Genomic DNA, 25,397 nt, shown 5'->3' on the forward strand with positions numbered 1-25,397 from the left:
GTTTTTATTTATAGAGAAGCAGAGTGTCGATGAGGTTCCAGAATGTGTGTTGTCGTTTCTTGAAAAGAGCGGGAATTGAAGGACAGCACAGCAATGCGTACTAACAATTCTTTTTCTACGCTCATCACCTCCACTCCACTCCGCACCACCACTACTACCATATCAATCAATATATCATCCCCGCACACCTCCTTCTTATCTTGCAATCTTTTCTACTTCCAACAAATACTATTATTCTAGGTGAAGATTTTTATACAGACGTTTGTTTTCACGTGAAATTAATATTTAAGAATTATTAAATATTAATTTAGTTAAATTTATTAAATAATCTAACGATTTTTAAATATTAATTTTATTTAAAGACAATTGTATACAAATTTTTATCATTATGAATTTCTATACCCTATATTTTGCTTATTATTTCCGTTTAGCTAAACACTCAACTACTATTTTTAAATCAATATAAACTTAATAAAATCAAAAATAAATAAAATTTTAAAATTTGAATTAGAGTTTAATTTTGATTTATTAACAATATAAAATATTTTATATAATCGTACAATTATATCTATTTTTTTAGATGACTAACGCAGTTAATAAAAATAGAAATTACTTTTGATGATGTGACATTATGTAATTAAATTCATATGTAAAATTATTTTATAGTTAATAGTGTATTAAAATTAAATTCTTTAAATTATTATTGAAAACAATCAGGAATTTGATAACTATTTATTTTACAATAAACTAATTGTCTCGTAATAACATCTGTTAATGATTTATTTATCTAACATGCCCATTAAAATTTTGAATAAAAGTAACAAAAGAATCAATTTGTTTGACAAAAATTTTTCGGAGATAATAGAATTTTATTGATGATCAAAGTGTTTTGTATGAAATTTGTTGGAAAAGAATTTGATGTTTACTCAAAATTAAATTAATAAAAAATGATTAATTAAATATATAATTCATCATTTTTTAAATTATATATTTAATTAAAATATGTACTATTACTACAAACTTTTTTATATAATGTATTAAATTACCCCTTATTGAATTGCATTAAATAAAATATTCATCTTTTACATTCGCTGCTTTAAATAAAGGGCTTAATAGTTAGCAAAAAGAAATCTATAAGCATGCTAGTGTTTAGATTCGGGTTGATTTATTTCTCTGGTCAATGCAGTGCTTATAGATTTCTTTTTGCTAATAACCAGAATCTAAAGAAATCTATTAATAGTTTCACATATAATTGAAAAACAACCTTGAATAAATACTAGCATTTATTTTGTTACGTTATTAGTAAATACTATAATCTATTATTATTTTAATATAAAATACTGAAATAATTCTTAACGAAATGACGGCACATAAATGGATTATGGATTATTTTCTAAGCTCCTCAGAATTTTTTTTTTGGTGAGGGTTCATAAATGACTCGGCATATTTGATCAACAACTACCAACCGATATATATTGGGTATGATGAGAATTTAACTATATCTTCTCTTTCAAACATAAAAGATAACTGAGGCTGAATTAAAACTAACCCGAAAGGACAATTTTCACTTGGTAAGAATTAATTGCACTCCAATTCTTGTCCCAAAGATTTAATAAGACAGTGGTGAAACATCTTCTAAAATTAAAGTCACATTATGCTCCAATTCTTTTTTATTTCGGTGAGTTAATTAACATATCTTTTTTCCGTTTGGTAAACCTATGTTGAATTTAAGAATTTGTTGAAAAATAACTGACAGAAAAATGAACTATTAAATAAAAATATTTCAAAATTTATAGAGACAGCCAAGCATTAGAACAGAAATGTATTTAAGAATTTGTAAAAAATCACAATAAGGTGTTGCAATTGGAGACTCTTTTAGAAGAGATTACGAGTTATAGCTTCACAAATTCTATTTAGAAAAGGTTGGTACCGCCTAGAGTTGAGCTGTTTGGATGGTTTGTTTTAGTGGGTAGAGTGAATACTAAAGAAAGGTTGAGTAGATTAGACATAATTCACCAGTATGATAGTATTTGTGTTCTGTGAGTTTACCTGACAGGTGTGGTGCGTCTGGTTGAGATGTTTTCATAGAGATTGGGTTGTCCATTAAAGGCTTGTTTGAGAGTTGGAATGGAACGCCTACTAGAAAAAAGGAGCAGAAGAGGTGGCTGACTGAGTTCTTTGCGGTTATTTGGAACGTCTGGTTGGAACGCAATAATAGGATTTTCAACAATAAAGAGGTAAATATTGATGTCATACAAAATATGACGTTTTTGAGCTATAAGGAGTTGACTGGTGTTGATCCTACTGGTTGTTGATGGTAATGTCGGAGATGACATAGAATTGCTAACTTTTTTTGTTTAGATTTGCTTTTGTATCTGTCTGTTTTATGCTCCACTCACATGTGTCGAGCTTCCTTTATTTCAAAAAAAAAGAATTTGTTCAAAAGAAAAACTCGACTATTTATAAGAATGGATGTCATTGTTGCTTTTCTTTGGTTTGAGGTAAATTCTTTCCTACATAATTTGCAATCCTCTTTGTGGAAGGAACCAGAGACAATGCTTATTCATGAAAAAATTTACTGGAGCAGTGCCCAAAGTATAAATGGATAATTATGGAGACAAAAATACCTCCTACTTCTATAGCATTGCGAATTCTAAAAGAAGAAGAAATAAAGTGACTATGTTAAAGAATAATGAAAGAGTATAAATAGATGATTCTCAACAACTTAAAGAGCTTGGCGCACAACACTTTCACAATTTATATACAGAAGATATGTCTTACCAAAAGTTGGAGGCTCTTGGCTTGTTTCCTTCGCCGACTGATGAGCAGAAAAGTCGATTAAATAGTATGGTTACTAATGAAGAGATTTATTTGTCCCTCTTTGCTATGGGTGCTTGGAAAGCTCCAAGACCCGATGGCCTACCTTCGATGTTCTACCAAAGTAACTGGGACTCGATTAAATGGTCATTGATAAAGTGGATGAAAAAAATTTTTGTTGATTATGAGAAAATCAAGATAGTCAATAGTACCTCCATCTCCCTTATTCCAAAAAGGGACAATCTAGAATTTTTCAGTCATTTTAGATTGATTAGGTTATGCAATGTCATGTATAAGCTAATCACCAAACTCATTTTCCACAGGGTCAAAGCAGTTATGCCAAAGCTTATTAGTCCATTTCAATATAGTTTTGTTTCGGAGAGAAAGAGAGCAGATAATATTCTATTTGCTCAGAAAGTGATTCATATGATGAGGACAAAAAAAGACGTGTTGGATATATGACAATCAAAATTGACTTAGAGAAGGCATATGATAGATTAAATTGAAAATTTATATAAGATACTCTCATCGAAGCTGGTTTGCTAGAAAGGTTGATTAATTTGATTTGCAATGCTATTCTTCAGCAGAAATGAAAGTCCTATGGAATGGTGCTCTGTCTAGTCCCTTCCTTTCGACCAGAGGTATCAGACAAGGAGATCCCATGTCCCCCTACCTATATGTATTATGCATGGAGAGATTATCTCAAATCATCTCAGTGGCAGTAAATCATAAACTTTGGGAGCCAATTGTTCTAAACATAGATGGTCCAAAAATAACCTACCTTTACTTTGCAGATGATATACTATTATCGTCTCTAGATCATGTTGAAATAGTGAGAGATATTTTGGACTTATTTAGCCGGTGTCTAGGTCAAAAGGTAATTTATAAGAAATCAAGTGTCTTCTTCCTTATCAATGTATGTTTGGCAAGGAAGGTAGAATTGAGCAGAGCTTTGGGAATAAGATTGACGTCAAATTTGGACAAATACTTAGGAGTTTTTTTGCTACATGATCGTACAAGAAAAAAAGATTTGCAATTCATAATTGATAGAATGGCATCTCGCTTAGCACTTACAATTTGGAAGGCGCGAAACTTATCTCTTGCAGGCAGGGTCGCTTTGGCTCAATCAGCTTTAGCAACTATCCCTTTCTATCTCATGAGACTTCCATTAAGAGTGTATAACAAGATTGATCAAGTTTGCAAAAATTTTGTGTGGGGTAGCAATAGAGCTGGTAACAAGGTCCATTTGGTTAATCGGGAGAAACTGTGTATATAAAAAAAGTTTGGAGCCTTGGGTTTCAGACCAGCCAAAATAGTAAACAATGTTAATCTGATGAAATTAGCATGGACTTTGGTGCAAAACAAGAATGCTCTTTGGGTTAAGGTGATCGGAAGGAAAAATAAATATGGGGAGAATACCATGCCAATCATCAAGAAGTTTCAATCTTGTTCGAATACTTGGAAGGGTATCACGCAAGTATGGCCCAAATTTGAAAGGAATCTAGTGTGACGAACCAGTGATGGTAATAGCACTCGGTTTTGGAAAGATCATTGGATTCCGGACGTGAATAAACTTAAAGACTTTGCTCAACTAGATATATCAAAAGATATGCTAAACGACATGGTCAATGAATATACATCAAGTGGCAATTGGAATTTAGGTAAAATTGAGGAAGTTTTAGAAAAGGATTAGGTCATTGTTTTCTCATTCTTGAAGGCTCTAGAAGCAAACTTGGGGATGATAGGTAGCGTGGCTTCTTAATCCCAATGGTAAATTTAGCATAAAGTAAGCATGCTTCTTTTACTCAAATCCACCTGAGGACTCAAATGTTGATTTATTTTTGAGATTTTGAAAAGTTGAAGACTCCTAAAGTCTGCACACCTTTCTTTGGCTAGTTGTTAATAAAGCCTTTTTGCCAAATAAGGTTCGAACCTGCAGGCACATGACTCAAGAGAATATTTCTCCGATTTGTCGTTTTTCTTCAGAGACTTTGCTCCACGTCCTTCGCGAATGCAGAATCACAAATAATACGTGAAAGAGCATAGACGCTTCATTGAGTTTCGGTATGTTCTTTAACCAACCTATCTTTTTCTTATTGTTAAAGAACTTATCATCTCAATCCCAGTACCAAATCATTTTTTGGCCCTTGTTGTTTACTTGCATCCTATGCTCTCTTTGGTATCATTATAACAAGCACATTTTTTAGAAAGACAATGCAGTAGATGAAGATAAGATCCATGATTTAGCAGTGCACATAGCTAAAGAGTATAACTCAACGCATGAGGAGATAGCTCGAGTAAGAAAAAGTATTGGGTGCTTTACTGAAAAACAAATTCGTTGGATCCCCCCCCCCCACCCTCCTTTCATTAAGCTGAATTCTGATGATTCTGGTACAAAGGACGGTCAGACGGCTTATGGTGGTATATTAAGAGATCATGAAAAAAGGTTTTTGGCTTGCTACAGTGTGAATCTAGGGAGCTGTATGATGACTCTAGTAGAACTCTGGGGTATTCTGTTGAGTTTAGACTTAGCCTTAAACTTTAGCTACATAAATATTTGTATGGAAGTGAATTCTAAAGTAACAATTAGTCTCTACTTTCAAAAAATTATCGAGTTGCACTCTATAACAGTGTTAGTTTTGAATATTAAAGAGCGTTGCAGTAGGTTAATAAGTAATTGAAACATCCATTATGAGTTTCGAAAAGTAAATATTTATGTAGATAGATTAACTTGACAAAGATATAAACTTCAACCGAAATGTCTTTTTTTCTTTTTTTTATTCCTTTGTGTATTTCTTTAAGTTTTCATATAGACTTTATTAAAATTACATTTTCTAGCATAATTTCTATTTACTTTTTTTTTTTGGATTTTATGCCCCGTTGTCTATAAATAAACAATTCTTCTAATTCAAAGGGTTTTGGATTACAAAAATACTTCTTTAAAATTTTAATGTAGAAAATTACTATTTAAAATTAAACTATTTAAGTTTCAGTATTTTCATTAGGTAAAAGATTAAAATTTTTTATTTTAAAATAATTATCAATTTAAATAGAGTGATGCATCAATAAAGTTGGTGTATCTTTTCTACAAGTATATTAACATTTTTATTGTGCTCCTTCTGTTTCAAATTAATTGTCCATAATTATTTAAACAATTATTAAATTTTATTAGAAATTATGAACAATCAAAAGCGAGAGACAAAAATTTATCCGATCTTATTTTTTCTCTCCAGTACTTTGTATTTTTCTAATGGTAAAATATTCTATTTAGTCTCTACCATTTGTATTAAGTTTTAATTTTTGTTAACGTTTGAAATGTTTTATTTTTATTTTAATCGTCTCATTTTATTTTATTTTAGTCTTGTGATCAAAATTTTTTTTACTCTAAAACTACTCTTTTTTTATTATGATTTTTTTTTTGTTAATAACAACAAAAATCATAATTATATTGGTTAAAGTTGTTGTTATAGTGATTTGAGAGTAAAAATAACAAAAGAATAAAAGAGAAGATAACAATAAAGAAAAAACTAAAAAATAATAATAAAAAAAAACGGTTTGATTTTGGCCAAATAACAAAAATAAAAAATAAAATATTTGAGGTAAAAAAATAAAATATTTTAAACGTTAGAAAAGAAAATAGAAGTTAACGGAAATATATATTAGCAACTAAAATATTAATTTATCATTTTTTATTCTGCTCTTTCTATTTTATAGTGGAGGATACAATAGAAAAACAATAATTGATGACCTCTCGAAGTTAAAATGTGACACTTAACAATATGATTTAGACGTGAGGCAAATGTTAAAGTTAATGATTAAAAAAGGTTTCATATAAAAAAGATATAAAGTGTAAATTTCCAATAAATTTATTAAAATAAAAATGTTAAAAAATTTTAATGAAAATAATGTTAACATGTATCGACACATCTTAGCTAAATCTTTAATAATAAAAAAATGAAAAGAAACACTTCAATTAAAATAAAAAGGGAAATATTTTATTTAATAGAAATTGCTAACCTCAAAAGCTTCATACGAAAGTTAGCATACAACATATTTTATTTTGCATAGAAGACTCCTTTCTTTATTTCTTAACTTTTAGATTTATATCTTTTGCAAAAAAACCTTCATTCCTAATAAAATAATATAAATTAATTAAAAACTAAAAAATAAATGGTCAAATTAGTCCCCAAAAAATTACTTACTCATTCTTTAAATTGATCATCGAAAGATCTTTTTAATCAAATTTATCCTTTAAAAATTTTAAATTAGTCCCATTAATCCTTCCATCACTTTGTTTGTTGATGGTGTCAAAATTTACTAACGTAAAAGATTAAGTAACATCCCAACATACATCTAGGAGTCTTAGTTGACTATTAACGTGATTAGTTTATGAAATTAGATCAAATCAAAACTTAATTGAGGAGAGAACTTGAGGCATTGTAATCTCTTAATTTGGAGTTGATTTGATCTAATTTCATAAACTAATCATGTTAATAGTCAATTAAGACTCCTAGGTGTATGTTGGAATGTCACTTAATATGTTACATTATCAAATTTTGACACTATCAACAAATAAAGTGACGAAATGACTAATATGACTAATTTAAAATTTTTGAAAGAGAAATTTGATTAAAAAATCTTTCAGAAACTAATTTGAAAAACGAGTAATCTTTTAGAGACTAATTTAACCATTTATTCAAAAACTAAAAGTTCTTCAAATTTTTTACTTTTGTGATTTAGTATTGAGTTTTTGTTAAATTAATGGAATATTTTATTTTAAATATATATAATAATGTTGTTATTAATTTGTTAATGGAGAGTGAATGGAAACTTATTTGAGATATTGTTAATAACAGAAATTGAAAGAGCTAAAACTATAATCAATGTTCCTAAAATAGAATTATAAAATTGTGCAACTTTATCGGGTATGTTTAAAATGAACGCAATAATTATGTGTTTATTGGATGTGCCATATTTATATAGACCATTAGATTTTATTAGATAGAAATTAACGGCTAATATAAAAGAAGAATATTGATAGACTCTAATAAATACAGAATATCCTAATATATAAATAAATACTTTAAAAGACATTAATTTAATACACAATACTTTAAATACAGAATCTTTTATTCTTAAATAATTAAATATAAAACATATAAATACAAAAATATGAATATTTTTTACCATTAAAATTAATTATTATACAAAAATCTTTTATAATATTAAAAAATATATTAAAATAATATTTTAAACTGTAATATAAAAATATAAAATAATTAAAATTTTATTTTATATTACTTGATAAATAATTAGATTATTATATTCAAATTTATTAACTAACTGTTTTTGTTAAAAATATTATTATATAATATAATTTTTCATCAAAATATTTTTAAAATATAATTTATTTAAAAAAATATAATTTTAAATATATGCTTATCACATTATATATTTACTTATATTAATAAAATCTAAACTAATCAAACTTACGTAATTAAAAATATTAAAATAAATAAATAAATTATGTTTTTATCTATATTATCTAGTATATATGCTGATAGATAAATAAATTATCTCATTCAATTGTTACCTGATCCAATTTTATGATTTCAGTTTTGCCATTGTATATATTTTTAATTACCTAAGTTTGATTAGTTTAGATCTTACTAATATAAGTAAATATATAATGTGATAGGTATGTATTTAGAATTATATTATTTATTTTATTTTAAAAAAATAAAAATAAAAAAAATATATAAAATATTTTAAATAAATTATATTTTAAAAATATTTTGATAAAAATTATATTATATAATAATATTTTTAACAAAATTAGTTAGTTAATAAATTTAAATATAATAATTTAATTATTTATCAAGTAATATAAAATAAAATTTTAATTATTTTATATTTTTATATTACAGTTTAAAATATTATTTTAATATATTTTTTAATATTGTAAAAAAATTTTGTATAATAATTAATTTTAATGATAAAAAATATTCATATTTTTTGTATTTATATGTTTTATATTTTATTATTTAAGAATAAAAGATTTTGTTACCATTTAAAGTATTATATATTAAATTATTGTCATTTAAAACATTTATTTATGTACTAGGATATTTTGTATTTTTTAGAGTCCATCAATGTTCTTCTTTTATATTAACCGTTAATTTATATCTAATAAAATTTAATGGTCTATATAAATATGACACATCCAATAGAATTTGGATCTTCTAAATTTTAAATTTATACTTTAGAGAATAAAGTGTGATTTTTTACTCTTGAATGGTTTCTCTTTTATATTTATTTTTGGTTCCACCTATAAAATAAATAGTAAGAGATCATACTTTATTCTCTAAAGTGAAATTTTTTAGAATCCAAATCCCATCCAATAAACACATCATTATTGTGCTCATTTTAGATATACCGTAAAAAAAAGTAAGTCTTTTCTCCAAAACATAATGCATCACATGTTGACCTCTGCATAACAATGGTCTTATTTACTTTAGCATATTTTTTTGGTGCCTAAAATGAAAGAAGAACAAACAAATTTAGCATTTATTTATTCTGAAAGAGAAGTAGTATATATATATATATATATATATATATATATATATATCATAAACAATCTCAACAAAACCTAATATCAAAATATGTGGTAAAAAGAAAAAAATTATTTAAATAAGAATTTTAAAAAAAAATTCTTAACCGACATTACCTGCTACTCTGTTTTGGTAGGTCTAGTAGTTTATTTTCTTTAAACTCATTGAAACTCTAAACCAAGTTAGTATTGAATAACACACTACACCAACTTGTGGTTTTGCTGTCTAATAATTTTGGAAGGTGTGTCTTAAAACATTTTCAAATTCCATGTTCGTCCTAACATTGCTGGCATCTTGTTAAAATCTCATATGGTAGTGAACTAGTGATTCAAGTAGACAACATTCTATAAACTAATTTAATAGATTTGAAGATTGTTAATATACATTACCCACGCCACTCACACAAGATTGTGACAAAGTAAAACAAGTAACTGATGGGCAAAGAGTCCAATGCTCATGAGAATATTGGCTTTTTTATTTAAATAAAATAAATCGATTTTTAAAATTTTACCGATTTAAATATTTAATTATAATTTTATTGGTATAAAAAGCGAAAATATAAATTATGATGTAGATTGAATTTGTAACTGATGGACAAAAAATCCAATATTCAGCAAATCATAAATCCTAAATTTAAAATGGTGTAAAATTTTTTTTCTCAATTTCGCTTTTGTTGACAGCAAAAACCAAGAAGAAAAAATGCATCAGTTTGCGCTTTTACTGCCAGCGAAAAACGGGATAATAGCAGCTATAAATAGCAGGCCTTTTGCCAACGTGTTCCAAACTAAATCATTTGCAAATTTTCATTTCTGTGAGAGGGAGAGAAGAGCACCACTGAAGACTTAGTAATGTTTGTTTTGAGGTACTGAGATTGAGGATAAAAGATTGAAAATCAGTATTATGTTTATTGGGTCAGACATTAGTACTAAAATTTAAATTTCAATATTTTAGTACTTTCAATAAGTGAGGACACAAGAAACTAAACTTTTTAGATACAGAGACTGAAACTTTAATAATATTTTATACTTAAAATACTCTCATTTCAATTAATTAATTTCAACTTTATTTTTTGTGCAAATTAAATTAGAATTTCATTCTTATTTCAATTTTTGTCTCTTATTTTACACCAAACACAACTAATTTTTTTTTTAATCTATGTCTCTCAATCTCAATTCGAAACGCTACCTTAAAAAAATGGAAGAAAATGCCGTGTAGTAACATTAATAGACTAAATGAGGACATACATAATTACATATTGCGAGCATGGTACACGAATTTATAGAGAAGTTCCATTTTCGCTGTCATGGTACACGAATTTAGATTAAAATTTCACCTTAATTTCACTGGCTACAGTGGCAAAAATTCTGTTTTGGCCCTTTGGATCTAGCATTAAAAAAAATAGACTTTGTAAAAATCAAACAAATCCAAATAAAAACTCAAGGTAAAAACTGAATAAAATTGTTAATGATCCATACTATATTAGTTTTGGGAATAAATCTTCTCAATTTTTTTTCAATTTAGAAAATAATTTACAAGTTTCAACCTTTAATACTTTCTCTCTCACATTTTTGTTTAATTCCACTTATGAAATTAATAATAAAAATTTACACTTTATCTCCTTAAATGAAAAAAAAAAACAAAGAGAGAAAAAATTCATTCTCATCAGTTACCATGGCACAAAGAACTAAATGACTAACATACCATTATATACACACCATTGTTACCATTAATTCTCAAAGTAGAGTGAATTTAATTAGTGCATCTTAAAACTGGATCTCTTTTGTCCTCAACTTGCTACTATCATTTGGTGCGTAATTTTTGCACTCCTATTTCGCACATCTCTACAAACCTGTCTCTTAAATTCGCAAACTGTGGAACTTTAAGAACATATGGAAAAACCAAGCCAACACTCACTAATCAAGAATATAATCTTCATAGAAAATAGCCCACATAAAATATAGAATATCATTTGGTCCTAACACCGTCTCAACCAAAATTCTGCTCAGAAGTTACAAATACAAACGATAATAATAAAACTTTATCAAAAAAACAAAAATCAGCTGTGAAGAAATCTACCGGGATCTGATATTCAGAACCTGCAAATACAAGGATTGTACACAATTAGAACAAGGTAAAATACACCTAGTACAATTAATTAAAGCAATTATAAAAAAGAGCTTTTCGAGTATACAACACAGCATATATATACAATCACAGAATGTTAGGTGAGAAGAAAAGCAACTAGCAACCCCATTAGAACAGCAATATGTAATCTAACATGGGAGCATTTTCCATGGAAGGAATAGAAAATGAAAAAGGGAAATCAGATCAAGGGGGAAAAATATATCATCATAGGCAGTTTACCTTAGATGTTGCTTGGATACATAAATACTCTTACACGTGCTCCCTGCATTAGAACAAAACTCATTCATTATACTGCCAAAATAGAACATACGTAAAATAGAACTAAAGATGGCATGTGATTACCATGGATTTCGGTGGAAGATTTGACTTGAATTTTGCACGAACAATACCACTGTTACCGTGAGGCCTTGTAACCTTGCCCCAAATACAGCGGTAATGAGTTCCATTCTTCTTCACCTTAGCCTTGTAGATGTAAGCCATTTTCTTACCAGCATACCATGCTACCTCTTCCTTGGTGTTCACTCCCTCAATTTGGATAAGAGATGTGTTTGGGTACTGGTTTGACTTGGATCTGAATGAAACACACTAAATGTATAAATAGATGGATAAATTTGGCAGAGAACTAACAATACCAGTGGCAATAACCGTTTTACCTTTTGTATCCAAGGATTGTACCCCTCACGTAGAGTCTAAAAACAAGACAAAAAGTGAATTATAAGCTTAATATACATAAAAAAGAATCATTAAATTAATTTGAATAACGGACCAATACCATTAATGAATGGAATTAACAACAATATTATGTGTTCATTCAGTCAATAACCTACTGTTGTGGAGAAAATTCATCCGCGATGGAAAAAAAATTAATAGGTTTCATAACCGGAAGATTAATATTCACCAATAAGCATAGTTCTTCCTAGTTGATTCAAACAAACATTCCTAAATCTTCCACGAAAATCATATATTCGCATTTAAATTAGTAGCACGAAGATGATTAATACAGGAAATACTACAGTTCAATCTACTACTTCATGTACATTCATACACATAGGAATCCATTTCGGTGATCCTGTAATTCAGTAATCTCTAACGACCGATAAAATTTTCCAAAAATGTCAATGCTAGAAGATCGAGCAGACATCACACAAAAGCCGTTTAAAAGAGGAAAACAAAAAACGCGCAGCTAACTATTGAAGACAATTGGGGAAAACACAGAACAAATGATTAAGAAACTGAGGAGCTGGAAGAAAACCTGACGCGTTCTCCCTGGCGACCCTTCACCATCGTTGCTTGCTTGTGGGAGCTGACTCACAGAGTGCGATGAAGCAGAGATGCGGCGTAACCCTAAATCCCTTCAAAAAATGAGATTTTAGGGTTTTATAGGGAATGCTCTAAATTGAAGGGCCTCATGGGTCAACCATTGTTTGGGCCTGATGAGCCTCTTGGGTTTTATAGGCCTGTTTTGCTTTTGCCCAAAAATACTTAATTGTTAATACCCAAAAAGAAATCTCAACAATTATTTAATTGTGGCCGAGGCGTTGCACCAATGGCCAAACAGAAGCCACATCTCAGGTTCGAATCCCAGCTATAGCTGGGTAGTGATAGAACCTTTAATGGGTGTGTGAGTGGGTGTGTGTTGTGTAACCTAGGATTGGGGGTTGTCCAATCCACCGACCAAAAAAAAAAAAAAACAATTATTTAATCACATACTTTTTGGTTGAAAATTTTAATTAATGTGTTGGTGGATAATAATAATAATAATAATAATAATAATAATAATAATAATAATATAAATATATCATTATTCTTTATCTGGGATGAAATATTCGAATTTTTTGAATGAAAATATTTTTTGAAAAAATTAATTTTTCTACCGTATGAGTTCTTTTCTCCATATATTATTATCGTACAGAACAAAAAATACTTATAATTTATTCTAAAAAAGATGTTTGAAAAATGTATCATAAAAGTATCGAACTATAGAAAGGTGTGCTTAAAGCCCTTATACATTTAGAGCTTTTAGTCGTTACTCATTAGGTGGATAATTTAGTCAAAAAATGTTTGCTGTCCAAGTATTTTTATTAACCAAATTAACTAAGTTATTAAAATTTAAATTTTAGTCGCACTTCTTTTTCTTTTTCTTCTCCTCTTTCTCCTCCTCCTCCTTTAACATCGTCATCGTCGATACAATAAGTCTGCCGTCACATTGCCACCATTTCTTCAACGTCTTGTTATTGTTGTTGTTTCTTCTTCCTTCTTCTTCTTGGTGAATTGGATGTATTTTTTTTTAGTAAAATTAAAAATGTAAGAATGCCTTTTATATTATTTTTTATGCTCAATATTTATGTTACTATATGTGTGAATTTGTGTGCTATGTTAAACAAAAATATGTATTATGCTAAAATATTTGTGTGTTGTAATAAATTAGAATTTCTTTAAGAGAAAGTATGAAAAGACAATGAGTTTAATGTACAATTTGTACAATAGGGATAAAATTAAAATTATAATAAATTAATAAATAATTTAATTAATTCCTCATAATTTCGAATTTTAAATAAATAAGAATTTGGTTATAAAAAAGTTACGTATTCCTCCATTTTATGCGTACGCCCAATTTGGAATTGGACCTCCACGAGGAACTTCAGAAACCGAAGATCCTCGTGCGGAGCCTCTAAGCTCTACCCTGACCTTGTCGCACTCAATGTCGTCCCCTCTATCGTTGACCTCCTCAACCACGACAATGCTGACATCGCCATCGACGTCGTTCAGCTCCTCCAACACCTCACTAACGAAGATGTCCTCGACAACAACGATGAACTGGCTAAGGTTTTAGTTGATGCTTTGATAGAGAACAGTGTTCTCGAGCTCCTGGTGCAGATTCTCCACCGGCAATGACAGAGTTAGTTTATGAGAAGACGAAACTGATGAAGTGGATGCTCGGGAAGATTAAGGTATGATTACTATAGTGAAATTAAATTAACGAGCTCCGTAATTGGATATTCAATTCATTAGGTATGTAGATGGTTATTTTAATTTTTAATTGGATGGTTATTTTGTTTGATTCGGTTTAAGTATATACAATTAACAAATGTTAAATGGTCATTTCACTATGTAGTCAGATGATTATTTTAATAATTACGTGGATGGTTGTTTGATGGCCGGTGAGAGAGGTTCTAACACCGGAGAGGTGGGATGATTGATGAGGGTGGGGTAGCAGACGGTTTGAGGGAAGGTGTTTGGGTAGATTTCTTTGGTAAATTAGGGTTATGATGGTTAATTTTTTTGAAATAACTGTTTTTTTTTTCTTGTATTGGGCCAAATTCAAAATTCATTGTACACATTATCAAGATTCCTCATTGTCTCTCTAGCGGAGTTCTTTCTTTAATGATTTCAAACAAATTAGTGTGAGTTACCAGGTTATTAGCTTCGATTATTTGTGTTATTTTTCTATACTCGATATTTGTATACTATTGTATATATTTTTATTTTTTTCTTGATTATGATTATTTATGATGATCTTAGTTTTTTTTTAATTGAGTCGTTTGAAAAATTAGTGTTATTCTATGATTCTGATTTTTGTGCTGTATATGTGAATTTGAGTGTTATGCTGAACAAAAATGTATGTTACGCTTAAATATTTGTGTGCTATGATAAACTAGAATTTGTTTAATGACACGTGTCAAATTAGTGTGAGTTAGCAAGCTATTAGCTTTGATTACTTGTGTGTTGGGAAAATGAAGGAGTGTGTGCTCTTTCACTTTGATTTACACATGTGATATGGTATGGTGTAAAACAATTCAATAAAAGAATATACATATAAATTTTGGTGTAGTAAAATTTATGTCCTATATTAATAAGTTTGTATTATGTTCTAATTTTTATGTACTATACTTAAAAAATTTGTGTGTTCTCCAATACAATTTATGTGTTACAGAAAGTGTAGAAAAAACTTATATATATAGCACAAGCTCTTTAAATTATGCGCTAATAGAGTATCGAAATACTCTCACACATTTTATTTTGAAAATAATTTTTATTATAGTTAAAATACTGAACTAACTTAGTTAAATTTAATTGTCAAAAATATTTGTGCATATAACATCACTCAATTTAATATGTGAGTATGTTTATAAACACTTATTCAATCAAGTAATACATGATATTTTAACCATAATAATACTTTTTCTTTTTGCTGAATAACCATATTACTTTAATTCGAATAATTCCTATTATCTGAATTTTTTGAAAAAGTAATTATGTACTATGTATACTAATGTTAGGCCCTAATGTTAATAACTTATTTTTTTATCAAAATAAAAAATAAATAATTAGCAAAAACAATAAGAGAGGGAAAGAAGAAAAGAATAAAAGGCGAGGTTAAAACTTAAAAAGGTAGGAAGAAGAAGGAGAAAGCAAAACAAAGCAGAGAAGAGAGAATCCATGGCGAGAAGCTCGATCCTTCGATCATTGGTTCTTAGCCGTGCAATGCTGAATAGGGTTCGCCCATTCTCCAACCATCTTACCTCTCATTCATTCCCCTCTCCTCCTCAATCTCACTCCTCTCTCTTCGCCTCCGTCGCCGCCGCCACCATCGCTTCCTCTCAGCTCTCTCTTTTCCACCACTCCCGCTCGCTTTCCTCCGCCTCAGGTGCTTCCTCTCTCTACTCACTACTATCTTTTCTTTATATAAACTATTTCTACTTTTCACAATCAAATACACTATAAAGTCAATTTCTTGAATGATTTTTCAGCTCCTTCCGATGTTGTCCTTGTTAATTCAGAGAAAGAGTTCAATGATATCCTCAGAAAAGTTCAAGGTTCTTTTCTTTGTTTTCCTTTCATTTTCTATGGATGGATTTGGTTTTCTCTGATTTATGCTGTTGGGGATTTATTACTCCCTTCACTTCACCTTTGTTAATTTACTTCTGTTGATGCAATTTCATTATGGAATGATAACATAGAGCTGATTGATTAATTATTGTCTGCTGAAAAATATCTTTAAAAACAGATAACTCGTTGCATGCCATCTTCTATTTCACTGCAGTCTGGTGTGGACCTTGTAAGTTCCCGTTCCTTTTATAGTTTTGTTGAATAAGATATTGGCAGTGAACTATATTCTGTTTTGATATTTTGATCATGCATGTGTGATGATTAATTATATGGATATCACATGCTATGTTTATTGACAGTTTGCTAAGAGGTAGTTTCCGCGCTTCTGATTGTTCATATGTTTTTCTTGCTTTCTATTTACTCTAGACCCAAATTCCAACTGTTTCCCTAGTTCTTGTTTCTTTGTAGGCAGGTTTATTTCTCCTATAATTGGAGAACTAAGTAAGAAGTACCCTCATGTAACAACATATAAGATTGATATTGATCAGGTATGGCCTATTTTCTATAATGTAATGCAGGTTTTAATCATGGACAGAGATAAAATTTATGTACTGGAAAACCATTTTTTTTAGTTACTAAGCTTTACTACTCATAAGCTGAAATAGCTTATTTTTTTTTTTTTTTTTTTGGTATTTCTACTATGTTCTGGTGTTTTGCATAAGATAAGTCCATGCTCCAAGGCAGCTGAAACCTGAAATTTTGCCCTTTTCTGCTATGTGTTCCAGGAAGAAATTCAAGGCACATTAGGCAAGTTACAGATTACATCTGTGGTAATTGTTTAAGCTTTTGGTTAGAAATTCATTTGTTCTGTTATTCTTTGTATACATAAAATCTTACATAGGTATGGACCATATATCTCACTGTGTCCATCAATCACACTTATCTTCATATTTATAATTGTGCAGCCAACACTCCATTTCTTTCAAAATGGAAAAAAGGCTGATGAACTTATAGGTGCCGATGTTGCACGATTGAACCATATTACAGAGAAACTCTTCAAGTAATCCTTCAAATCTTCAATTTATGTAATGTTTTGGTTGCTTTTATTTCCTTTCACTAAAGTTTTGCATTGCTAGCATTTCACGTAGCAGTGCAATGTTCTATTCTGCATGTTATTATTGATCGGTTGTATATCGTTGTTTCTACCTGCTTTCCCGTTAATTCATTGAGCTATGGGCTGCTCACATATCTTGAAACTTAAAGCATGCATGTTTACATACATGTATATGAAAAAGATTATTGCTTTGCATTGGTAATTATTGTATTTTGCTTTAGTATTGGTCTTATTGGTTCAACTTTGACAACATTGCACATCTGTTAAAATTGAGACAAGGCTCCTTTAAAGGGAGCTTGTTTGTAAAGTGAACCAATAAGAGTGAATTCATTTGTAAATAAATATTGCCGTGCACTTAGATTAAGCAAAAGCTGGATAGGCTCTTACTCACTTTAGAGACAAGCTCTGTTTTGAAGAGCTATTGCTATCTGCCACAGCCAAGCACATTTAGATCCTCTGGATTGGGGTATGAATGGGGAGTTTTGACCACAAACTGACCTAGGAGGCTAGGACTTCTCTCCGTGAACACCCCACTTTTGTTTCTAGCTTGGGTAGACTTTTCTTTTTGGTCACAGAGGAAAGCCATTGTTTTAATCAATTAAGATGCTTTTGCATTGTAGTTTTGATGTAGCATAAAATGTAATTGAAGCATGGAAATTTGACTAACTGTGTGTTATCTGTTCCAGGAAGGACTGAGTTTGGTTTTCAGAGGTGGGAATGGCTGATGGTTGATGAAGTACAAAATGATCAAACTGCAACTGCTTAATATTTTATTTTTTGTTTAAATATTATTCACAGTCATCATTTTATTCTATTTCAAATTTCCATGAGAGAAGAGAGAATATGCATACATGTTTAGGACATGGGACATATGCATTTACATGTAGAATATCGTTGAGCCTGAAGTTTCAAGAACTTGTGTCACTTATTGTTACACTTAATAATAGTTTTCGAGCTTTATTTTTCAGAAGTGGACCATTTGAGTTATGCTTGTTCATTCCAGCTCTACATGGTTGATTTTTGTGAAATGCAATATATGAGTTTCCCAGGTGTTCTTGAACCGCTCTGTTTAACTATTTTGGGTTCTTTTGCGTAACAAACCTTTCCAAACTAGTGCAACACAATGAAATGAGGTCTACTAATTGCAAATTATCTATTCTTCAACCTTGATTAACAATGAACACCGGAAAAACTAACGTCGAAGACTGGACGTAACCTTATGAAAAAGACATTATTTTTATAAAAAAAATAATTTACAATAAATGAATTTATATTTATTTTTAACCATATACAAGATATTAATTTATAACTCAGAGGATTTATATTTTAGAGTATATACCCATTTTGGTACTCAGAATTTCAGACTAGACACTTTAGTCTCCAACTAAAGTTAATTACTTGATTGGTTCCTAACAATTAATTTCGTCAATCATTTAGGTCTTTGATTCCGTCAACTTTAACGGAAGACAAAATAGTCCCTGACAACTCTAACAGGAAACAAAATGATCATTGACAACTCTAAGAAGAGATAAAATGATCCCTTACCCCTTTATTCGAAAACGACGCTGTTCTTCCCCAATTTTTATCATATCTCGCATAACCTTAACATTCATATTCTCCTTCTTCACCTTCACAGTTTTCTTTTCCATCTTTTCCTTCCTCCTCTTTAGCTCCAAAATTAAGCCATGGTGTAATTGCCACACGTGTCACACCTACATCAACATGTCATGGACCACACACTTTCTAAATCTCTATGACTGGTACATCCACCTCCTCTACACTTCACCCACCAGAAGCATCCACTTCCACGTCCTCAATAACATCACCTCCAACCCCCGACAATGTCCATGACATCTTCAAGACTAAGTTCTACAACTACCCCAAGGGCACGCCTTTCTCCACTTTCCGGCAAACAATATAGATTGTTGGACATTAGGACATCATGAGAAGATTATCCTTCAACATCATATGCAAATTCTCATTTGAAATAGACACCGAGTGCTTCATTCCTTCTTTCCTGGAGTCCAAGTTGGCAGACAGTTTCGACCTCGCATCCAAGCTATCAGTACAACGAGCAATGTCGCCGTTGCTGCTCATATGGAAACTGAAGCGATTACTGAACATTGGTTCGGAGAAGAAGCTAAAGGAAGCAATCGGAGTGGTGGACAATGTGGTCATGGAGATGATAGGGAAGAGGAGGAGGGAGATGGCAACGACAACCATGGGTCTTGACAAATCAGACTTGTTTTCTAGATTCATGGGATCCATCGAAGACGACAAGTAGTTGAAAGACATAGTCATTAGTTTTCTGAGTATGAATTGGTTGAGAACAAGTTGAGAATTTTTTTTTCTTGTGAACATTGAAGTTGTGGAGTGTGCATTGTGTAGCTTGAAGTTCCAGTGTTAGACTATTAGTATTATGCGAGATATGATGGAAATTGGGAGAGAACAGTGTCGTTTTCGAATAGATGAGATCATGGACTATTTTTTCCCATGTTAGAGTTGTCAGGGACTATTTTGTCCTCCGTTAGAGTTAACGGAGTAAAGGACCTAAATGACTAACGGAGTTAATTGTTAGGGATCAATCGAGTAATTAATTTTAGTTGAAGACTAAAATGTCTGGTCTGAAATTCTTTGAGAACCAAAATGGATATATACTCTATATTTTATATAACACGCACCGAGTCATGCTTAATTAAAAAAACGCTTAGAAATGGCGATTTACATATAGGAGCGTTTGGGAAGTTTTAAAAGCTATTTTTTTTTTAATTTTTGACTTATAAAAAGTAGAAGTATTAATATTTAGTACAATTTTTAAAATTAAAATTGTAGTTTTTTGAGAAACTATTTAAATGCGTATGGAAAAGTTAAAAAATGACTTCTTTCATAATAAAAAGCTTTTCACATATCTTTTAAAATAAACACTTTTAAAACTAAAAAATTAAACACAAAATAATTTATTTATAAGCTACTTTTAATATAAATATTTATTATTTAAACTATTTTCAAAAGGAGCTTAATTAAGTTAGGGGTGTTCATGAATTAGATCATATCCGTAGATCCGCGTAAATATTCGCATCGATCCGAAAATTGCGAATACGCTCCGATTCGCAGACTAATCGGAGGATCCGATCCGCACCTTTTAAGGATCGGATCGCGGATATCTGCTCTGCATCTGCGTATCCGATCCGTAGATTTGCAGATTCGCACAGTAATAATTAAATAAATAAATATATATATATGTTTGGTAATATTTACTTGTTTGTATTTTAGTTAATAGTTATTATTCATATATTGTATTATTTTATTTTTGTTATTTAGAAAAAGTTTGATTAAAAATATTTTAGAAATAAATAAGTTTTGTGAAAGAAACATTATTGTTGAATTTTTTACATAAAAATATGATTAAAAAAAAAAGTTCAATTATGCGGATACGCCTGATATCCGATCCGACACTAAAAAATTGGATATCATATCCGATCCGATAAGAATTATGTAGATCGGATCGAATTTTCGACCATATCTAATCTGATTCGCGTATACCCCTAAAATTAAGCTGTTTACCCAAACGGGACTAAATCTGGATCAAAATCAAATCATGCTTAATTTAAAAAAAAAAAAAAAAAACCACTACGGAGTCGTTTCAAGGTAACCGACCCCCGGGCCACCCCTCAAGCCTAATCTGATCCGGGATTACCCAGCCCTCAAGCACTCTCAACGTCTCTCTTCTATCGAGTCTCTTTCTTGTCATTCTCTCACTCAAGCTCGGGCTCTCTCACTTCTCTCCCGGCTGGTGTCGCAGTCAAGCTCTCTCGTCTCTGGTCTCTCACTTCTCGTTCGGTCTCGCATTCACTGTCTCGGACTCAAGCTCGTCGTCGCGCTCTGTGTCGTCACCGTCTCGCAGTCAGCGCGCGCCTTCCCCGCGCTCGTCGTCACCGGCGGCAGAACCATCAGGTCCCGGGGATCGCTGTTTGTCTCGTCACCGTCGCGCACTCAGTCGCGCGCCTTCCCTGCGCCCGTCGCCGGCGGCGGCAGAAGCAGAACGTCCAGGGGCTGGTCGTCGTTGTTGTGTTCTTGCTTTGAGCCTCACCGTAAGCAGCTGGTCCCCGATTTGGTGACTTCCAGCAAATTCCGTTCTTTCTTGCTCAATTTTGTTGCTGTCATTCATCTCTGCACCTTGGTTTTTTTTTGCTGAAAGTATCACTGAGCTAAATCTTTTTGTTGCTGAAAATCATCTCTGAGTTGAATTTGTTACTGAATATGTTGCTGTAAATTTTTTATTGCTGTAATTCATCACTGCACCTTGACGGTGAATTCGTTGCTGAAAATATCACTGAGCTAATTTTTGTTGTGGCTGAAAATGAGTTGAATTTGTTACTGGTTATCAAGCTTGAATCTGTTGTTGTCTTGCTGAAATAATCACTTAGCTAAATTTTTTGGTGCTAAAATTATCCTAGTTGAATTTGTTATTCAAAATGAGGTTCATGCTCTCTGCAACTCAGAATAAAAGTGTTCCCATGCTCTCTGTTTGTTTGTTTGTTTTTTTTTCCTAGAATTTTAAAATGTCTTCATCACAACTCAGTTGCTATTATGAATTATTCTTGGGATTGATTTGTGAAAAATACACAAATGTAGATCAATTAAATTTGGAAGATGATCAAGATAACGATGGACAAGTGACAATGCTATGGAAGATATAGATGCAAATTAATGAAGGAAATGTTGGTCAAGCTTCAAATTTGTGTTACCGACTTTGAGATCACTCTTTGATTTGATTTACGATTGTGTTATCTTTTGCTCTCTCTTATTCATTAAATTGAGAACATGAGAAAGTATGTTGTACTAATGACTAGTTTATTCTTTTTACGTCATTAGTTATGTCTAAGAAATAAGAATTGATAGTTGATTGTTATTAATATGTCTTCATTTTAAGTTTTAACTTTTGATTTTAGTTTTATTTTCATAATTTTATATTTTTATTTAATTATGACCGGGTTAAGTGGGTAAATCATTGACTCAGTAGTTGAATCAGTAATCCGGTCAATGGTTATGATAACTATATTTGAGACTTTGCCGTTAGCAGCATAATGGTGATGACCAACAATCCCAGCACGAGCTTTTCCTTTCCACGCCAACCTTACGTTGTCTCCGCACCTTCCACTCCCAAAGTACGTTTTTTTCACCATCATAACCCATTATAACCCATTATTCCTTTCCCTTTCAAAGTCTCTCATTCTGTGTTTCATTTTCACACGCGCTACTGTTGTTCCTTCTGCAGACTGCAATTTGCTGCTACTCACCTCCAGAGCTTTCAAAGGGCCACCTTGGAACCAGATTAACGGAAAACCACGTTGCGCCAACTCAAACCCATCAACAGTCCCGGGTTCAACCACTCATTGATCTCCTGAAGGCTTGCGAAGAAACTAGGTCTGTAAAGATTGCAAATTGCATTCATGGGTACGTACTAAAATCCGGTTTTGAGGGCAAGGACTTGTTGGTGTTTCTGAACCATATAGCTCACGTCTACTCCAAGTGCATGGTCTATGATGCTGCCCTTAACGTGTTTGCTGGTATGCCCCAAAGGAATGTGTTTTCTTGGACCGTCATGATTGTTGCATCTAATGAACGTAGATTCTACCTTGATGGATTGGAGCTGTTTCATATGATGTTAGACGAAGGAGTGTTGCCTGATGGGTTTGCTTTCTCTGCTGTTCTGCAATCATGTGTTGGATTTGGTTCGACTGCGCTTGGCGAGATGGTGCATGCCCAGGTTGTTGTCAGAGGCTTTCTGATGCATGCGGTTGTTGCCACGTCTCTTCTTAACTTCTATGCCAAGTTAGGCAAGTGTGAAAGTTCGATTAAGGTGTTTAACAGCATGACAGAGCTTAATAATGTCTCTTGGAATGCAATGATATCAGGTTTTACCTCTAATGGTCTACACCTACAAGCATTTAGTTGGTTTATCAATATGATTGAAGAAGGGGTTGCACCTAATACTTTCACCTTTTTAAGTGTTTCTAAGGCTGCTGGGCAGTTGGGTGACATTAACAAGTGTCATGAAGTTCATAGGTATGCTTCCAAATGGGGATTGGACTCCAACACTGTAGTTGGAACAGCTCTGATTGATATGTATTCCAAATGTGGGTTTCTGTCCGATGCACGAGTTCTTTTTGACTCGAAGTTCACATGTTGTCCGGTTAACACACCCTGGAACGCAATGATAACAGGTTATTCACAAGCTGGTTCTCACCAAGATGCTTTGCAACTGTTTTCAACGATGCGTCAAAATGATGTCAAACCAGATGTTTACACATTCAGTTGTGTGTTCAACTCAATTTCTGCTTTGAAGTGTGCAAAAACCTTGGCAGAGACTCATGGGATGACTTTAAAATTTGGAATTGATGTGATGCAAATCAGTGCTTCAAACGCCCTTGCTGATGCATATGCCAAATGCGAGTCAATTGAAGCTGCAGAGAACGTATTTAACAGAATGGAAGAGAAGGACATTGTATCTTGGACAACCATGATCACTGCATATTGTCAATATTCTGAGTTGGAGAAAGCCTTGGCCATCTTCTCTCAAATGCGCAATGAAGGTTTTGCTCCCAATCATTTTACCTTTTCAAGTGTGATAACAGCATGTGGTGGCCTTTGTTTACTGGAATATGGTCAACAAGTTCATGCCCTGATATGCAAGGCCAACCTGGATTCTGAAGCATGTATAGAAAGTGCTCTAATTGACATGTATGCAAAATGCGGTAATCTGATGGAAGCAAAGAAGATTTTTGAAAGAATATCTAACCCAGACACTGTTACTTGGACTGCGATAATATCAACTTATGCTCAACATGGTCTAGTTAAAGATGCACTTCAATTATTCAGAAAGATGGAACAGTCAGGGGCAAAGGTCAATGCTGTTACTCTATTATGCATCCTTTTTGCTTGTAGCCACGGAGGCATGGTGGACGATGGGTTGAAAATTTTCCATCAGATGGAGGACGCCTACCGTGTGGTACCGGAAATGGAACACTATGCTTGTGTTGTTGATCTCTTGGGGCGCGTTGGTCGCTTAGATGAAGCAATGGAATTCATAGACAAGATGCCAATCAAGCCAAATGAAATGGTGTGGCATACATTGTTAGGGGCATGTAGACTTCATGGAAATGCCGAGTTGGGGGAGATGGCGGTGCAAAAGATCTTATCCGTTCAACCAGAACATCCATCTGCTTATGTTCTTCTGTCCAACACTTACATAGAGTTAGGACTCCACAAAGATGGAGATAGTTTGAGAGAGGTGATGAAAGAACGAGGCATAAGAAAGGAACCAGGACATAGTTGGATTTCTGTGAGAGGGGAGGTTCACAAGTTTTATGCTGGGGATCAACAGCACCCACAAAAAGATAGAATCTACACTGTTTTACATGAGTTGTATGCAAATATTAAGCGCGTGCATTGTGGACAAGAATTCAATTATGTAGCTTAACATTTGAAATTGAAATTGTCCATTAAAATCATGCTTAAACAAGAAGATTAACCACTCATCTAGCTCATGGGGATGGGATTGTTTACTTTGGGAAATACGACCAATTTACTCAACAACTCTTTTAAGGTGTCATTTAAGCAATTAAGAAGAGTGCTTCTCTTTTATCTTTCTTTGTTACTTTCTCTTTTAAGGCACGTCGTACTGTCGTAGGCATAACTAGGGCTGGAAGTGAGCCGAGCTGAGCCGAGCTAGACCAAGCTCAAGCTCGGCTCACGAAAATTGAGCTTGGCTCACGGCTCGACTCATTAACAATCGAACTTATTTCTTAAGCTCAAGCTCGGCTCACCAAAAGCTCACGAGCTTGCTCGAGCTCACGAGCTGGCTCAAATAAGAGAAA

At 31.9% G+C, this 25,397-nt stretch overlaps 3 protein-coding genes across 5 annotated transcripts; 2 read left to right on the top strand and 1 right to left on the bottom strand.

Annotated features, from left to right (window-relative positions):
- Positions 1–11,342: 11,342 nt before the first annotated feature.
- On the bottom strand, positions 11,343–12,946 carry LOC107631493 (large ribosomal subunit protein eL33w). Its single transcript, XM_016334953.3, has 5 exons — positions 12,826–12,946; positions 12,227–12,262; positions 11,916–12,144; positions 11,793–11,835; positions 11,343–11,524 (listed from the first exon to the last, which is right to left on the bottom strand). Exons 1-4 carry the CDS (start codon positions 12,855–12,857, stop codon positions 11,794–11,796), a joined length of 339 nt encoding a protein of 112 aa, XP_016190439.1. The 5' UTR covers positions 12,858–12,946; the 3' UTR covers positions 11,343–11,524; position 11,793.
- A 2,912-nt stretch (positions 12,947–15,858) lies between these two features.
- On the top strand, positions 15,859–18,487 carry TO1 (thioredoxin O1). Of its 2 annotated transcripts, none has more exons than XM_016334952.3 (7): positions 15,859–16,221; positions 16,325–16,390; positions 16,582–16,632; positions 16,872–16,951; positions 17,189–17,233; positions 17,369–17,463; positions 18,204–18,487. In XM_016334952.3, exons 1-7 carry the CDS (start codon positions 16,014–16,016, stop codon positions 18,211–18,213), a joined length of 555 nt encoding a protein of 184 aa, XP_016190438.1. In that variant the 5' UTR covers positions 15,859–16,013; the 3' UTR covers positions 18,214–18,487. The 2 variants fall into 2 exon arrangements, with proteins under 2 accessions (XP_016190438.1, XP_020975595.1); XM_021119936.2 differs by having other exon boundaries at positions 15,941–16,221; positions 17,369–17,488; positions 18,204–18,319.
- Positions 18,488–21,177: 2,690 nt separating this feature from the next.
- LOC107631491 (pentatricopeptide repeat-containing protein At3g57430, chloroplastic) lies at positions 21,178–25,052 on the top strand. 2 transcript variants are annotated; one of them, XM_016334951.3, is made up of 3 exons: positions 21,178–21,631; positions 22,153–22,685; positions 22,796–25,052. In XM_016334951.3, the coding sequence occupies exons 2-3, from the start codon at positions 22,605–22,607 to the stop codon at positions 24,998–25,000; spliced, it is 2,286 nt and encodes a 761-aa protein (XP_016190437.1). In that variant the 5' UTR covers positions 21,178–21,631; positions 22,153–22,604; the 3' UTR covers positions 25,001–25,052. The 2 variants fall into 2 exon arrangements, with proteins under 2 accessions (XP_016190437.1, XP_020975597.1); XM_021119938.2 differs by having other exon boundaries at positions 21,191–21,608.
- The last annotated feature ends 345 nt before the right edge of the window (positions 25,053–25,397 follow it).

Source organism: Arachis ipaensis, chromosome B3, assembly GCF_059453495.1.
Source record: "Arachis ipaensis isolate K30076 ecotype BB chromosome B3, ASM5945349v1, whole genome shotgun sequence".
In the NCBI taxonomy this organism is placed as follows: Eukaryota; Viridiplantae; Streptophyta; class Magnoliopsida; order Fabales; family Fabaceae; genus Arachis; species Arachis ipaensis.

Excerpts from the sequence above, each read along its gene's own strand:
- LOC107631491 (XM_016334951.3), top strand. The coding sequence starts at position 22,605 with ATGGTGATGACCAACAATCCCAGCACGAGCTTTTCCTTTCCACGCCAA. Across the intron at positions 22,686-22,795 it reads CCGCACCTTCCACTCCCAAA|ACTGCAATTTGCTGCTACTC; the intron begins GTACGTTTTTTT and ends TTCCTTCTGCAG.
- LOC107631493 (XM_016334953.3), bottom strand. The coding sequence starts at position 12,857 with ATGGTGAAGGGTCGCCAGGGAGAACGCGTCAG. Across the intron at positions 12,263-12,825 it reads CGCCAGGGAGAACGCGTCAG|ACTCTACGTGAGGGGTACAA; the intron begins GTTTTCTTCCAG and ends TCTTGTTTTTAG. Across the intron at positions 12,145-12,226 it reads ACAATCCTTGGATACAAAAG|ATCCAAGTCAAACCAGTACC; the intron begins GTAAAACGGTTA and ends TGTTTCATTCAG.
- TO1 (XM_016334952.3), top strand. The coding sequence starts at position 16,014 with ATGGCGAGAAGCTCGATCCTTCGATCATTGGTTCTTAGCCGTGCAATG. Across the intron at positions 16,222-16,324 it reads CTCGCTTTCCTCCGCCTCAG|CTCCTTCCGATGTTGTCCTT; the intron begins GTGCTTCCTCTC and ends ATGATTTTTCAG. Across the intron at positions 17,234-17,368 it reads AGTTACAGATTACATCTGTG|CCAACACTCCATTTCTTTCA; the intron begins GTAATTGTTTAA and ends ATAATTGTGCAG.